This window comes from Lissotriton helveticus, chromosome 4_1 (assembly GCF_964261635.1).
Source record: "Lissotriton helveticus chromosome 4_1, aLisHel1.1, whole genome shotgun sequence".
NCBI lineage: Eukaryota > Metazoa > Chordata > Amphibia > Caudata > Salamandridae > Lissotriton > Lissotriton helveticus.
This window is the reverse complement of record NC_136063.1, coordinates 2,032,212,886-2,032,228,552: the sequence shown is the minus strand read 5'-3', so window position 1 is coordinate 2,032,228,552 and position 15,667 is coordinate 2,032,212,886. Positions and strand designations below refer to the sequence as shown.

The window sequence follows — 15,667 nt, the reverse complement described above, 5'->3', positions numbered from 1 at the left end:
ACAACTATATCTATGACATCATAGAATGCCAGGCTGTCACTCTATCTCACTGTACCTTTCTATTACCTGTTGTGGCAGTTGGTCACCTGAGGCTGAGCTACCAACAGCGAGCTCCTGGTGGGGTTTTCTATCTATCTATTTACAATCTTAACCTGTCTGTCTAACCTGGAAGGAACCTGCAATAAAGGATCTTAACTACTAAGTGGACTTGGCGTCATTCATTTATTACAATTAGCATAGTCATCTCATGATCATGTTACATGAAAGAAAGGACACATTCACCCGCATCTCCACTGAGAGTGGCCTACGCCTTGCCCAGAGGCCCCATGTCAATGAAAGGAAAAGACACCCTCGCAAATTTTCCTTGAACAAACTGATTGTCACAAATTTGTAAGTACACTTCTGGGATTAGCCCAAAGGACCTCATTACAAGTCAAATAGTGCAGCATCCCTGGGTTTGGGAATACACTTGGTAAAATCAAATGTCCAGGGAAAAGGACCTGGGATCTGGAACCACATGTAATGATGGACTTCGAAAATCCAGGTCTGACATGTTATACCCCCATTATAGGACCAAAAACGTGTGATGCCCAGTAATTGGGAGGGGGTACGCCAGCCAGAATCATTAAGTCTGTCCTTGATATCGCCTCCTCACATTACTATACATCTCGTAATGAAGTCAGTACTTAGCCTGTTTTAGGAAAAAATGCACAATGTTAGATCAAGCTTGTGCTTGCAGTGATCGAAAACATTAGCCTTTACAAAGCCACCCTTAAATAACTTCTCAACATGTTCAGGATGGCTTGAAGAGCTCTCTTCTGAAGAAATACAAGCATCAGATGTAATGTACCCTCGAGCATTAGCTGCGGAAATGTGGAGAAACATTTCACCTAAAATACCACTTATGAGAATGTAGGCATTGTTAAATCTTCGAAAATACTAAGAGCATGATATGCACCCCACCTCGTTTTCTCCTGTAAGTAGGAGGACGTGGCATTCAAGACGGTTCTAATTCTTCGCCCAGACGTGTATTGATAGAACTATTTAAGCACTGGTGGTTTTTAGAGCAGATCGGCTTTTACATGCATAAAGGGAGACAAGCTAAAACAGAGCAAACATTTGACTTAGGAAAGTAGAATTCAAAGGAGGGATAAGGCTTATTTACCTAAGAGGGAAAAACTTTCTAACACTAACACAGTGACTAAAATCTCTTCGAAAAAGCCTCGGAATAACAGTTAAAAAAATATACAAACTTTATAATTTCCTTGAGATTTCTAATTTTTCTCAACAATATACTTCTGCATCATTACAATTCCTTTGCATCTCAGCTTTGGCCATATTATACGTCCTTGCAAGTGCTTCAATGCTAGATTAATTAATAGATTTTGAAAACGCCGATACTTCTATTTTCTGATTGTCGTCGTGTATTTTGTAGTCAAAAAAATGGAGTAAAGAGAAGTTCCGTAGTACTTTTTCTCTTGCAGCGCGCATAATTCTTGTGATAAGTGCAGGTTTTACACGTTCCACATGAATAGGGGTAGGGCAGGCTGAATGAAAATGGTGACTTTAGTGATGCTTCCCATCATGAGATTTGTAATTACACCATCCTTTATGAGAGTGAATTACCTTGTGTACCTTTCCCTTGCGACATGTCCATTGTCAGTTGCCAGACATTTATGCTTGAACCATCTCTCCTGAGAGGGAAAGGTACAAGGTTAGCGTAGGCAAAACGGAACCAGGAAATGACAGGGGCTACCGGATGTCCAGTGAATGAGCTACACGCATGATTTAGCCCATTGTGGGACCTACAGAAAGCTGCTGTATTTCTCTATACTATACACAGAAAAAGCTGAACAACAGATACTTATGCACAGTGGCGGCTCCTCTGCTATGGCGGAGGAGCGTAGACCCCATCCTGCCAGCCTCAAAACTTGAAAAATAAAACAGGTTTATTATCGTTTATTTTTCTTCACATGGATGTGTCTTAGCGGCGGAGCCTACGCGGGGGCAGTCACGGAGGGGGAGTGGTGGACACTGCTATAAGTGCGCATGTTGGTTTGGTCTGCCATCTTAGGACGGTCAAACCGACATGCAAACTGAGCTATCTCCAACCTGAGCTGCGTTGTTGGGTTGGATACAGCAGGCACAGGCTCCCAGTCTCCATAAGAGTGTACATCCAGGCCACTCAGGCCAATCCTGACGCTGCTCTCATGGATTGGCGGTAGGGAGTCGGAGAGCCTATACTGCAGTGAGAAGCAGGAGAGTGGCTATGCGGCGGGTGGCAGGTAAATAGTTGTTTTTTCTTTTGTTTTGCATTTTATTCGTCAGCCTCCAGCTCCCCCCGCCTGCCACTCTGCCCAGACACCGACCACTACTGCTTACGCAATGCAAAACATGCTTGAAAGAGTAGAGGGATAAAAATAGTAGTGTCAATCCAGGAATCTTCTATAGATACAGATCATGAATTTCTAAATGCTGTAGTTGAGAGTGAGAAAGAAGAACAACTTGTTCGGCTAAGTAAAATCTAGTAGATTTCCAGAACGTAACTTTCTGTTGGGAGTATAGAATCTTTTAGGTCTGCATTAATCAAGACCTTTAAGTTTATTAATATTAAATGTATACAATGCATTTACTTCTAGGGGCTTTCATACATTGGTCTGTTGTTGTGTCATTCAAATTTTTCTCCCCCTCCCCTTGCAGCATACAGCATATAGCAGTGTGCCATTGGCTAACTCCACTTCAGGGATGAGTTTCAGCTCTTTTAAACGGAGTGCTTCCACGGAAAAGTAGTTCCCTTTAGTGCCAGAGGCTACTATGGTAATGGTTTTTCTGAGACCCGGCAGTTCCGCAAGTTATAAAGCTTCCCATAAACTATTTTTTTTAAAAGCACTGACAATGTCAAAAGCCTAAACGCCAATACCAGCTCTATTGCTTTGGCAATGATTGTCTACCTATGATATAAATAAAGTACAGCATTGCAATCTACAATTTTATTGGCCACTGTTAATGATATATGATGAATCTGGGCCAAAACTTTCCGCCTATTACCTTTCTTTGGTGTGGGGGTGTGTATTGCCCACTCAAGGAGATATATTTTTGGCGTCACTATTTTGAACTTTTGAATGCTTTGTGTTTAGCATTATTCTTTTGCATGGATCCCAGCAGGCGACAGAATAATTTTGACTCCACATTTACTCATGCAGTAGCAACCCTATACGTTTTTATAGGGAAGGAATAGGTATTGAGGGGTTGTTTGATGTAGCAGCTTTACTGAAACAAAAATAACCCTATTTTGCCCTAATTAGTGACAGTTTTCACTCATGAACAATTAATACTATTGCCAGAGATAAGCCATCAAACTATTTCAATTACCGTATTCTTGGAAATATTGCTAAAGATTTGACTCAGAAAAAGCCCATTTTACTGGCCATTTTTTTGTGAATGTATCTGTTAATCCAGAATGTGTTAACATTTGCCACGGCTGATGCCTCCCTGACGAGACCCACCCTGAACTGATGCAAGCGACCTTAGTAACTTCCACTTTGTATCAAGTCGATCTTTCCTAGAAGTGATTGCATGTAATGTTTCTACTCGACCGTATCAGCGTATTTTGGATAATAACAGATTTTCCCATTCTTATCCATGGTTCTGAAGGTACTCTTAACTTCTTATCCATGCTAATCATGGCATACTTCCATTCTTGTCCAGGCTTCGCAAGATGATCCTGGTTATTACAATTGAAATATGCCATCTAAACGATGGCAAGATCTTCTTAGAAGGACTGGTCACAAAGATATGGTTTTAAAGAATCAGAACTATGTACCCACTCCATCTTCAGTCTAAAGTGCACCATCAATGGTACCTCTAGAATGTAACAGATGCGCGCTTGACACTATAAGATGGATTGTCTCCATTGAACAACATGAGGAGAGAGAGCAGGGCCTGGTGAAGGCAGCAAACATGGGACCTAGATCAACTCGGTTCAGTGGAAGAACTTTAACAAGTAACATGACTGACTTCATGTCTTCTGCATAATTAAGAGGTAGAAATGGAATCATGCCCATCGGTATTCTTCTGTTCTGCAAGCTTCAGTTTTTATAGAGTCTCATAATATGTGCTTTGCCAATTGCCTTTGGCAGTCCCGGGTGCTGGTGGCAGAAATGGAAAGGGTAGCTTATGAGATTGCTATTAAAGGCTAATTCCTTCGTGGATAAGAGCTTCTGTATCCACCACTTCCCCTGGCCAACCATAAACTATGTACGTGATTGGCTTGTGGGTGTGAACACATAATTCAAGTCACACACCTGCAGAATAATTCAATGCAAACAACTTTTTACAGTCCAAGGGGCAATTGTCATGAGGGATCATTGAGTTTGAAGATGGTATGTTTGAAACCTAGTTTAAATATCCTGGTAGCAGATTGTGGGGTTGAGCGTTTGACTGAATTTGGAGAAGGTCCAGCATTTTGAAGCTAGAGTACAGTCAGGTGTGTAGAGTAAACTTTTTGGTTGTTCACATTGAACCAACGGCTTGATTTAAGTCAGGTGCGGTAAATCTGAGACACTTCATCAGGTTGAAGACAGTTTCAAGGGAACTAAGTTAGATTTAGAGGAGTATTAAGAGAAGGTTGTGGCAGTAGTCAATATTACTGAGGATGAGATTGATAATCTGATAAATTAGGTTTTTGATAGAGTGGTGTTTGAAGAATCTGAGAAGGTGATAGTGGGCAGACTTGGTAAGTGACTTGACAAAGATGATAAGCCTCATAAAGCAGACAATGGAATGATTTTAAGGATATTACAACTCAACAGGAGGTAATTTTACTTAGGAAGGCTCTTTCAAGGAAGAATATGAGGTGGTGAATAAAAGTGCACCTTGTAAAAGCAACAAAAAAAGTAGAGGATTTTTTATCATATGTTGATTTCCTGATATTGATGATGAAAATGTCAAATCTAATATAAACTTTATAGTTTTATAATAGATAAAAAACATTTTTTTCTATTAAAATATTGTTAATGATTAATTATCAGCTGGTTAACTCATTATGCCTCCACCCCAAATAAATTGTGAAATCAGCTCAGAGTGAAGGCTACTTCTTACAATTCCTGAAAATTCCTATAATGGGATTTAATGATAGATGTATTGCTGCACAGAACTTTACAATTAATTCAGCAATTGACCAAATATTTAGCATTTGCTGTATTCTCACATTCTCCCCTATAATATAAAACCTTACTACTAATGTATTTTCTTATGTAATGCATGCAAAATACTTGATGATAGTTAGCATTGTGAAACAGTGCTAGAAAATGTCACACTGACAGATGGATAAATAAAACAACAATTATCTAGGGATTTTCAGGAGGGTAACAGAGATTGTTCATTTACAACATGAAGGGGCAGTTCAATAAATAGCCTGTGTTCTTGAACCAAAAACTTCTGGGTACCTTATGGCTTACATTCTATTTGGGGGACAATTAAAAGAGAAGAATCAGCTGAGTGAAATTTTCTACTAAGCTAATACGTTTTTTTTAGCACTCAATAAGATAGGGCTAGATGTTTTAAGGCTTTTTTGCCTTGTGAAAGGGTCCATTTCGCAAAATCGGACAATTTGTGACTGGTAAATGGCCCATTTATATGTATCAAATCTAAATTGTAACTATATACCGAAACAGTATTTTGGAGGGGCGTGTTTGGGCCTCTTCCAAATAGCAATTCAAATTGGATGTATTAATGTTTTTCAATCAAAATCTGAATGCAAAATATTAATAATTTACAGGCTACTGAAAAAAGCTGTACACCATTTACAAATGGGAAGGAACCAATAAGAGACCCCTTGCCATTTGTGAATGTTGACAATTTTTTTTAAAGAATAGTCACTGGTCCCATGGGCCACTGCCATTGCTACTTTTCAAAAAAGTTTGTTAAACTTAGCATTTTTTTCAAAGGAATCGCATTTTGGAAAAACAGGCTGCATTAAAAAAACAATTGCTTTATTTAAAAGCAACCATAGACATAGTGGTGTGCTGACACTAACTCTGTAATCACAGAGAATCATAGTCGGTGGTAATTTGCAACCTTCCTCATTAATATTCATGAGGTATGGGAAATTGAGACCCACTACAATTTGGTATTTTGTGAACAGATAGGTCAGCTCACAAAATGCTACACTGGGGCAAAAGTACTGGTGAAAAAATATGACCACTATTTGTAATCAGTGTTCAGTATATCTAGTCCTTAGTGCCTTTTAGGGAGAGTCAGACTTTGAAAGTTTGACCTACCATTATAGGTCACAAGTACATGCTCTTTTTGCAGATGAGAATCATGATTTAGGGTACACAGACGAAAAAAGAAGGTGATTTACAGAATGTTTAACTTGTTTCCCATCATGCCAACTATGTTTTGGGAACAACACCATGTTTAACTTTCCCATTGTCCAAATCAGAGTTGGTCCAGGCTTCTCCAACAGCTTTGTTGAATTGACATCGCTCAAACAGGCAGTCTTTGATGACAGAATTGCTTTAAGGTACAAGACATATATCTACATACAATAAAACACACATTTGTATATGGTATGCACATTTATATGCATTACTTCCATCATGGACATGTTGATTTTTAGGCCTCTTACTTCTATACACTCCGTGACCTTGTGTAGGGTATGGCACACCTGAAATGAATCTGTTAGACGAGCTATGCTAGGATAAATCTGAGTGTAACAAGGATAGGGAGGGAGGGCCATTGCTTCTGATATATTAAGTGGAGGCGTGCTCTGATCTAGGCATTGGAAGGTGTGTGTGACAATTCGAACAATGTGAAGGACTCCAACGTTGACTGATGTCAGAATAAGTGGTCACAGCTAATTTTCTAAACGATATATCAGTGAGGCATGTGCAGCAGTGTTAAAAAACTCTGGGGTCTAGCATGATCAGTGGGTCATTACCAGGTATTCTCAGGGTGAAACTGCTAACGATCTAAAAGAAGGCCAGTGATTGAAGGCAAACTCATTTTTACAATTTCCACCCTAACCATTGTAATCCTGCAAGTGAAAGTGACTTGTTGCTTTCTTAAGTAAAGAATGAGAACTCTGTCTGAAGTTAGTTAGCTGTTAATTATCTGTGTAAATTGGGGCCAGAATGTGTCTTAGTAACTAAAACTAAAAGATGGTCTTCCAGTTTGCACTCAAAAGTGTTAAGAATGTAAAGGCAGACTCTAACACAGTATGAGAAGATACAAGACTGAAAACAGACAGATGTCGAAATCTGGATGCAAAAAAAACTTGAGCAGGCGATCCCACCAGCAATAACTCTGTAGACAATGCACTTCGTTGAGTAAACTGTGTCTTTGTGTGAGGAAGTAATAGCCAAACAAGATTCTGTCAAATTTGGACTCGTAGCAGCATATGATCTTAAGGTGACACTCACCATTCTCTTAGATGGAGGAATGATAGGCCGGAGGAAGGGCTTATTGCAAACTTTTCAAAAAGCACATATACATAGCTGCACTGCTCCCTTCCCATTTTTCGTCCCTGTTGCGCTGCCTGATTGTGTATTGCTGTGAGACCAGAACATTTACTACCGCATTAGTGAATATTTAAAAGGGCATCATTGTGAGCTCCACCACCCAAATTGCATTTACTAAGTTAAAGGAGATTGAGCAAAAAAGGAAAGAAGGGCAATTACCTCAATGACAATGCCCACTAAAATATTAATTAATACTAATAGGCCATGCTCGCCTTTCTAAAGTATAAGATTGGCCAAGAAACTATGAACCTTCCTTTGTTCCAATAATTAATTCAATGGACTCCTTTAGACCACTGTAAAAATATATTGAAATAACCTGTTGAATTGTTTTTATTTTGCCATACGTATTTAGTCAACCTGACCTTTTTACCCCTTTGATTTCCAGGTAGCCCAGTAAATATTGCCTGCAGAGCATTCTTTGGATTTAGTGGAGAATCCGGCCCAATTATTTACTGGATGAGAGGCGAGAAGTTTATTGAAGAACTGGAAGGCCACATTAAAGAAGGAGTAATCAGGTATGGAAATATATTGAGTCTGGACATAATCTGCCAATTTAGAAAAAGTGTAATTAAGCAGATATGAAATCGTTCGACATCAGGTTTACAGACACAAATTCATGGTACACTTAAATTAATTAATAAGAGTGCATCATAGGTGTATTACATAGACTTCATCCATGATGCCCCCAAACTTGGAAGGGAAAAATGTAAATGCCATGATGATATACTGCATAGAACGTGCAGTAAAATAGGTAAGGTAGTCAATCGACGTGTTTTTGTCTAGTAGAAGATTAGTAGGTAATAATCATACTGTAGAGCCTGAGCCCAGAATAGGGAGGGAGGTAGTAATGAAAAGGCTCAGTTGCCAATGGATCTAGGAGTGCATAAAGGTTTAGAAAGGAGCCAAAAAGTAGAATAATAAATTACTTTGCTAGTGGGACAAAAGTATATGTTTCAATATATTTGATGGCTAACTGTCTAGGCCAGTAGTAAACAATTTCATTATATACATGTGATCCTATCAGGGGGCGTCCATCTTCATCACCCAAGTATTTAAAGCAGGAGGGGAACCACCTCACTAGACATGCAACTTACTGCACAGAGGTTGACCAGCACCCTTACCACCAAAGCCTCCTTTCATAGAAGCCCTGATGCTCCACTGGAGGGGAGGGGGTTGAGAAGAATTTGTTCGATTTGAGACTTAATGATATTGCCGATAGGTAATGAAACATTTACATATGATTAGTGATAAACAACCATCAAAGCCTCAGCTACCATTCACTCATCATTTCTTCATGTTCACAACAGTCTTAAATTTGTCATATTTGAACATAACTCAAAATACAAAAAATGTTGGAGACTTTAGTGGATGGCTAAGAGGAAAGATGATGTCCCATGTCCAGCAGTATCTAAGAATTGGGCTGCACCTCTTAAAGAGAAGCTATCTTCAACTAGTTTAATGACCTAAGATTTTACCAGGTCACATCCAATCCAACAACTTGCACACCATCTTCATCACTGTCCTGATCCACCTATTCAATGTCCTGTCTAGCTTGAACATAATTTAGTAACATGCTCTCAAAGTGTCTGATATCAAAAACATATGACTAGGTCTGTGGATATCTAAAGTGTGAAGTTGGGATTTGTGTCGTGTAGGTGGATCAGGAAAAAGAAAAGAGCACAATATAGGCAATCTGTGGGATTAAGGGGATATCATAAAGATGAACCTCCAATTGTGTTACAAAATTGTCTTGTCACCAAGGAATTAAATTATCTCAGGGGTCTCATTATAGGAACTGTGACTAGCAACCTATCTTTATTATTAAGCTGTTTCAAAGTTTTGGCTTTAAAAGAATCACCAACTAAGTCACATATGAAGAGACCAATTCCAACAATAAGTCCCAGGAAGGAGAAGTAAAGCCCTCTACTGCCCCAAACAATTGAAAACACTAGGAGAACTGATAAATAAATGAAAGGCTCTATAAAAATTGTGTCAATGGCTCCATAAAATCTCAGATGGCCATCACCTGAACTCACAGAATGGGTGCTGTAATCCTTAATCAGTTCACCAGGTTATTAAATCCAGAATTATCTGGGTGTCACCCTAGATAATTCTTGCCCTCTACAGGAATGGAAAGATATCCAGTGGTGGTTGTAGGCCTTAAGGGTCACTACTCATCTGAATGCCTAAGTGACTAATGCTAAACCCTTTGTCATGTTTGTCTGTGGAGCATTAACATTCAACGTCCAGGCTGATAAGAGTAAAGTCATAGCCGTAGGAGGGAAAGAAGATACCAAGAATAATCACTTTTGTTCTATCACCAGTTCCATCACCTGTAGACACTAACCTGTCTGCCTCTAACTAGAGACTGCAGTATTAGCTGAATGTCCTTATAGAGTAGGATACCAAAATATGAGGTCCAGAAATTCTTTATGTCACCCACTAAGAATTTCTCACATATCAAGTCACACATCCACACAGCCACCCACACAGCCACCCACACAGCCACTCACACACCACTAACACACACAACCACTAATACAGCCACTCATGCACCCAGAAAAGCACTCACACACCTATTCACAAACTCATATAGCCACAAACTCACTGACAGACCTACTCGCCCATTCACACACCCAGTGACAGATCCATACAGACACTCATACACCCACTCACCCTGATTTACACACTAATACAAAGAGTCACACAGCTACTCAGATAACATATGTTAGTAGTACAAAAAAATACGAATTTAATGTATGCAGTAGCTCAGTATATATGTTTCAGTGAAAGAAACCTATAGGAAACACTCACACTCACTGGATTATTTCATGAGTGATGTCATATGAGATGTCATCAGTGATGTCAGTGACCATGTCATGAATGATGTAATATGTGAGGCCATAAGCAGTGCATTGCAGGGGCTTAAGTTCTACTTACCTCAGGTAACTATAACTGCTGAATTTCTATGGTTTTGTGCATGTGTAATCTGAGCCTAACTACAACGTGTCTGTGCTCTTCGGTGTTTGCAGTGAATTTCTTAGTTTTTTTGTGCATTTTTTTTCCTAACTATAACATCTTTGTAACCTTTGTTTTTTAAGTGAATTTCTATCAATTAATCGATCGGTATTTATATAGCGCAGCTTATCTTCCGGGGGGGTGGGGGTATCCAGGAGCTGAAGTTATAGAGAACCTTAGTCAAAGAGACAGATCTTGAGTCCCTTTCTGAAGTTGGCGAGTGAATGGGAGTTTCAGAGGAGGAGTGGGAGGTAGTTCCGGAACTTGGCAGCTCGGTAGGTAGAAGGAACAAACCCCACTGCACTTTGGCAGATGCGGGGGTCATGTGCAAGGGTGAGGGAGGAAGATCAGAGTTGTCTGGTCAGCTGGTGGAAGGTCAAGTGGTGGTTGATGTAGGAGTGTACGTTTTTTAATTGAATTTCCCATTTGTAAGCTATAACATTTGAGTGGATCTGTAGGTGGCTGTATAGTTTGGTGAGTGGGTGTGTGAGTGGCTTTATGGGTGTGTGAGTGGGCACATGAGTGGCTGTATGGGTAAGTGAGTGGGTGTGTGAGTGCTTGTGTTGGTCTGTGAATGGATCTGCCAGTTCCTGCATAGGTCTGTGAGTATGTGTGTGAGTGGCTGAGTGGATGTGAGTCTGCCTGTGTGATCTGTGAGTGGGTGTGCGAGTGGCTGTGTGGGTTTGTGAGTAGGTGGGTGTAGGAGTGCATGTGTGGATCTGTGAATGGGTGTGTGAGTGGCTGTGTGGGTCTGTCAGTAGGTGTGTGAGTGCCTGAGTTGGTCTGTGAATGGGTGTTTGAGTTCCTTTTTGAGTCTGTGAGTGAGTCTATGAGTACCTCCATTGGTCTGTGAGCGGGTGTGTGAATGCCTGTGTGGGACTCTGAGTGGGTATGAAAGGGCCAGCGTAGAACTGTGAGTGGATGTGTGTGTGCCTGTGTGGGTGGGCGAGAGCCTATATGGGTATGTGAGTGTTGGACTTTGGCCCTTTTTGCAGGGTTATCCCCAAATGTTTTGCTTCTTCCTCGTTATTTTTCCTGACCTGTTGGTGTTGGTTTTAGGACTCTGGGCACTATACCACTGCTAATCAGTGCTAAAGTGCATTAACTCTGCGTAAATTGTTATTATGATTGGTTATCCATGATTGGCATATTTGATTTACTGGTCAGCCCCCAGTAAAGTGCACTGAGTGTGATTGGGCCTGTAAATCAAATGCTACTAGTGGCCCTGCAGCACTGATTGTGCCACCCACGAGTAGCCCCTAAAAGCTAACTTAGATCTGCCAGCGCAGTGTTTGTGCGCAGTTGGCGAACTGCCATGTCGACCTGTCAAGTGCACTCACTTGCCAAGCCCTAACCTTCCCTTTTCTTACATGTTAGTCACCCCTAAGCTAGGCCCAAGGTACCCCTGTGGTCAGGGTGTTATGTAAGTGAAAGGTAGGACATGTACTGGTGTGTGTAGCATGTCCTGATAGTGAAATACTGCCAATTTTGTTTTTCACTATTGAAAGGCTATCTTGCCTCATAGGACATAATGGGAGTTCATTTGTAACATCTTATAAATATACCTTCCCATTGTCGCAAGAAAGAGAAATAAAGTTTAGTATGCCTGAACTCAGAATATTAAAATGCATCTTTTAGTGAAGGCGATTTTGGCATTCTGTGTTTAAAAATACCACTTTTAGAAAGTAGGTATTTTCCTGCTTAGCCATCCAGTGTGCCTCTGCTAGGATGTGTATTGGCTGTTTGACAGTGGAGTGACAGGGGCTGGAGAGGTGCAGTGGCTCCAGACAGTCTGAATGAGTCAGGCTTGGGCTGAATAGACCTGAGCTGCATTTAGAGTAGGGGGAGGAGATTTCTTTCACCTGAATGGGCCTGGTCTGCCTTGGACAATGCCGGGCAGCTGCACCAGAGAAGAGAGGACAGAACTGGTTTTGGCTGGGCACAGACACTTTCTGCCTTCAGAAAACAAAAAGATTTAGTGTATAAAAAGAGAGGCCCAGACCCTAGAACTTTAGACTCCTTCTGGAATCAAGAGGAGCCTTTGCCAAGGAGAAGAGCTGGAGAAACCGAGGATAAGTACTGCTCCTGCTGTGTGTCAGGGGTTGGTCTGCAGTTGCTATTTCTGCCAAAGAAAGGAGAAGGACTTTGCTGTGTGCTGTGTCCCCTGCTTGAGGAAAGTCTCCAAGGGCTTTAGTAGAGCTTGCCTCCTCTTTTGAAGTCTCAGGAACACAAAGACTTCACCGTTGGTCTCACAGCCTAAAATATGCACTTCTGTTTCTGGTGAAGTTTCATGTGGTTGCTAATCACTGTACCTTCTTCTTCACTGAACGGAGGTTGCGTGGGATTGGCCGGAGACAAATCATTTGACAGAAGGTGCGTCACTATTGGCTTGGCCAGTGGGCACCTCAAAACCTCAATGCCCCAGCTCGAACAGGCGTACCACTCAATAAATTATTAACAAATAAATATGAATTGTTAATTAATTGTTTAATATATTTTAAATATGTTACTTATGGACTAGGTATTTTTTTGTTGTATTTTAGGTGCGGACGGGTATGTTTGTAGGGGTACAGGGTGGGAAGTTAATTAACACTTGAATACCAATTATTTATTAATTGACAATTAACCTTTTTGGAATAGTAATTATGTAAATTGATGAATTGTTTTTCGTTTTTGAAATTCGTTTTTTTACATTAGATAATGTTTTTATTTATTAGGAGTTTAATATTTTTCTACATTCATGAGGTTGCTAAAAAGATAGATCTTTTTATATGTGGAGACTCCGCACTCATTAAGATAATACTCAGAAATCCCTTTGTGAATAGCAAACAATCGTAAACTTGCACAAAAATGTAAGTTTAGCTTTGAGAATGAGTTCCACAGTTAAGATCTGGTGAGCCTAAAAAATCAGGGATGATCTTTCAATCTAGTAATATGAACAATTTGTTTATTTGGGCAACTCCTAGTTTTTATGTGAGGTATTAATTTCCATTAGTAATTATTGTGTTTCTGGTGTCTTTTTGTCTTTTAATGTAAAATCTTCCCCTAATTAGCTACAGAGTCCATGTGTGCGGTTCTAGATGAATAATGCTTACCTTCGCTATAACTTTTAGAACCTTTCGAGAGAACATTTTGTTCTGCCTGGTTCTCGAATGTAGAAAATAGGATTCCTAGCCACAACCTCCAACCCCAATGTTTTTTTTGTTTTGAATCTCTAATTTTTTTTACCTCTGCTGTGAGTGAGTCTCCCTAATGGAGTTACACTCACTGTGAGCTTTTGTTAATAAAGTTTTTTAGCTGGCACTGTCAGTGCCTACCTGTAAGAATAAGGAACATTAATATGTATAGCTATGGTAAACAGCACCCAGCAGGTCATGTGTGACATGTTTACTCACATGTGATTATGTGTAAATGCACGGTTTCCAGCAGACTTTCCATGCTGGGCTATCCGACATGGAAAGCCTGTCAGAAACCATGTTTGGGGGGCCCTAGCAGGGCTCCCTTCTGTTTGCCGCCTCTAGTTGGGGGGCGAGATCCCTGCACCATGTGGGAGGCAACCCTGCCATGCGGTGCAGGAATGAACATACCCTCCCATTTCCCTATGGGAGCTGGTTTATGGCCATAACATATGGTCCCATAGGGAAACGTGAGTATTCGACCGCACCATGTGCGGTTGCATTGCAATTAGGCAGTCGGGACTGCTGAGCAGAGGTGATTCGGTCCCGTTTCTGCGACAGTGTTGGGTGGACGCAAGTCCATCTGACATCGTAATAAGCCCGTTAGTCTCAAGTTCAATAGATGGATTAACTCCTTGAATATGGTCACTTGTTTACTGTTGGGCCTAAAGAGGCCTACAGAAAGGTAATAGGCCGAAACGCGCCAACCTGTATTTTCGCTAGACGAACCACCACAAGATGGACTTTTTTGATAACATTTGAGAGTAAGAGGCTTGAAGAAACGCATACTTGGTCTCAAATGTGTTTTCACTCTGGGTACTTTTAAGTAGTGGAATGTATGTGTGAAAGAACGTTTAATTTTTTGTCTTGTGTTTTGATGATTAATGGAGCAAAAATATAATATATGTCCTTTGTAATAAGATATATTTGGTAAATACAGCTGGTTGAACTTAGTTGTGTGACGAATATTCTTTTAGAGCTATGCTGACGACACAGGATGCCATGCATCCAAATTAGTTGTGTTTCAAAAGATTGTCGACGCAAATGATTTATCCTTACGCTACTCATTATTTATATGAACTTAGAACCCGTTGCAACAGCGATTCATCAGGCCCGAGAGGTGAAGGGCATGCCCACTGAAGCTGAAGAGGTAAAAGCCCTACTTTATGGAGATTAAATTTGCTCCTCTTGTCCCATCCTCGCACCTCAAAAGCTGCAACAATGTCCATCAGTGAGGATTTCTCTCACTTATCGGGTTACAAAATTGTCTGGTCGAAGTGTGCATCTCTCTCTATATCAAGATCTTCTACTAATGTGTGCACTCACTACTATAATATGAGATGGGTGTCTGCAAGGCTCCACTATCTGGGCATAAGAATAAATATGGGTCTTTCCTGTATGGTGGAAGACAACCTCCTCCCATTGATAGAACACACAAAGTGGGATTTCCTGAGATTGTCACACCTTAACCTTTCCCTTTGGCAGAAATTGCAGGCTATTAAAGCAACGGTAGCTCCCCGTCTCTTTGCCGTGATTAATCTTTGAGTACTTAGTAAACTCCTGGTAGGCTTCTTGACAGATATAAGCTCCTACATTCTGAATGGGTGCAAACTGAGGCTGAGGGCCAGATGTAGGTAGGCATTTACCGGTCGGTAACGGCCGAATTCGGCCGTTACCGACCGGTAAATGCAATTTGAGATGTAGGGCCCTGTATTTTACAGACTCGGTAAATTTATCGATAGGTAAATTTACCGATTATGTAAAATACCGAGTCGGTATTTTTAAGGAATAGGGACAATTGATATGTAGGTGGGACTCTTCTGAGTCCCACAAGCATTAAAAAATCGGTATTTTACCATCAAATACTATTTGATGGTAAAATACCGATTCTGGTGTGCATGCACATGTGTGCATGCACATGTGTGCATGCACACCTGTGCCATATGACAG

General features: G+C 40.6%; 1 protein-coding gene across 1 annotated transcript in view; it reads left to right on the top strand.

Annotated features, from left to right (window-relative positions):
* The window catches only part of IL1RAPL2 (interleukin 1 receptor accessory protein like 2), a gene marked incomplete at its 5' end in the record, with an annotated part of 1,483,925 nt that overhangs the window by 1,109,238 nt on the left and 359,020 nt on the right, over positions 1–15,667 (top strand). Inside the window, one exon of the mRNA XM_078686325.1 lies at positions 7,909–8,038. Coding sequence (XP_078542451.1) covers positions 7,909–8,038 — 130 coding nt within the window. The remainder of the gene's footprint in view (positions 1–7,908; positions 8,039–15,667) is intronic.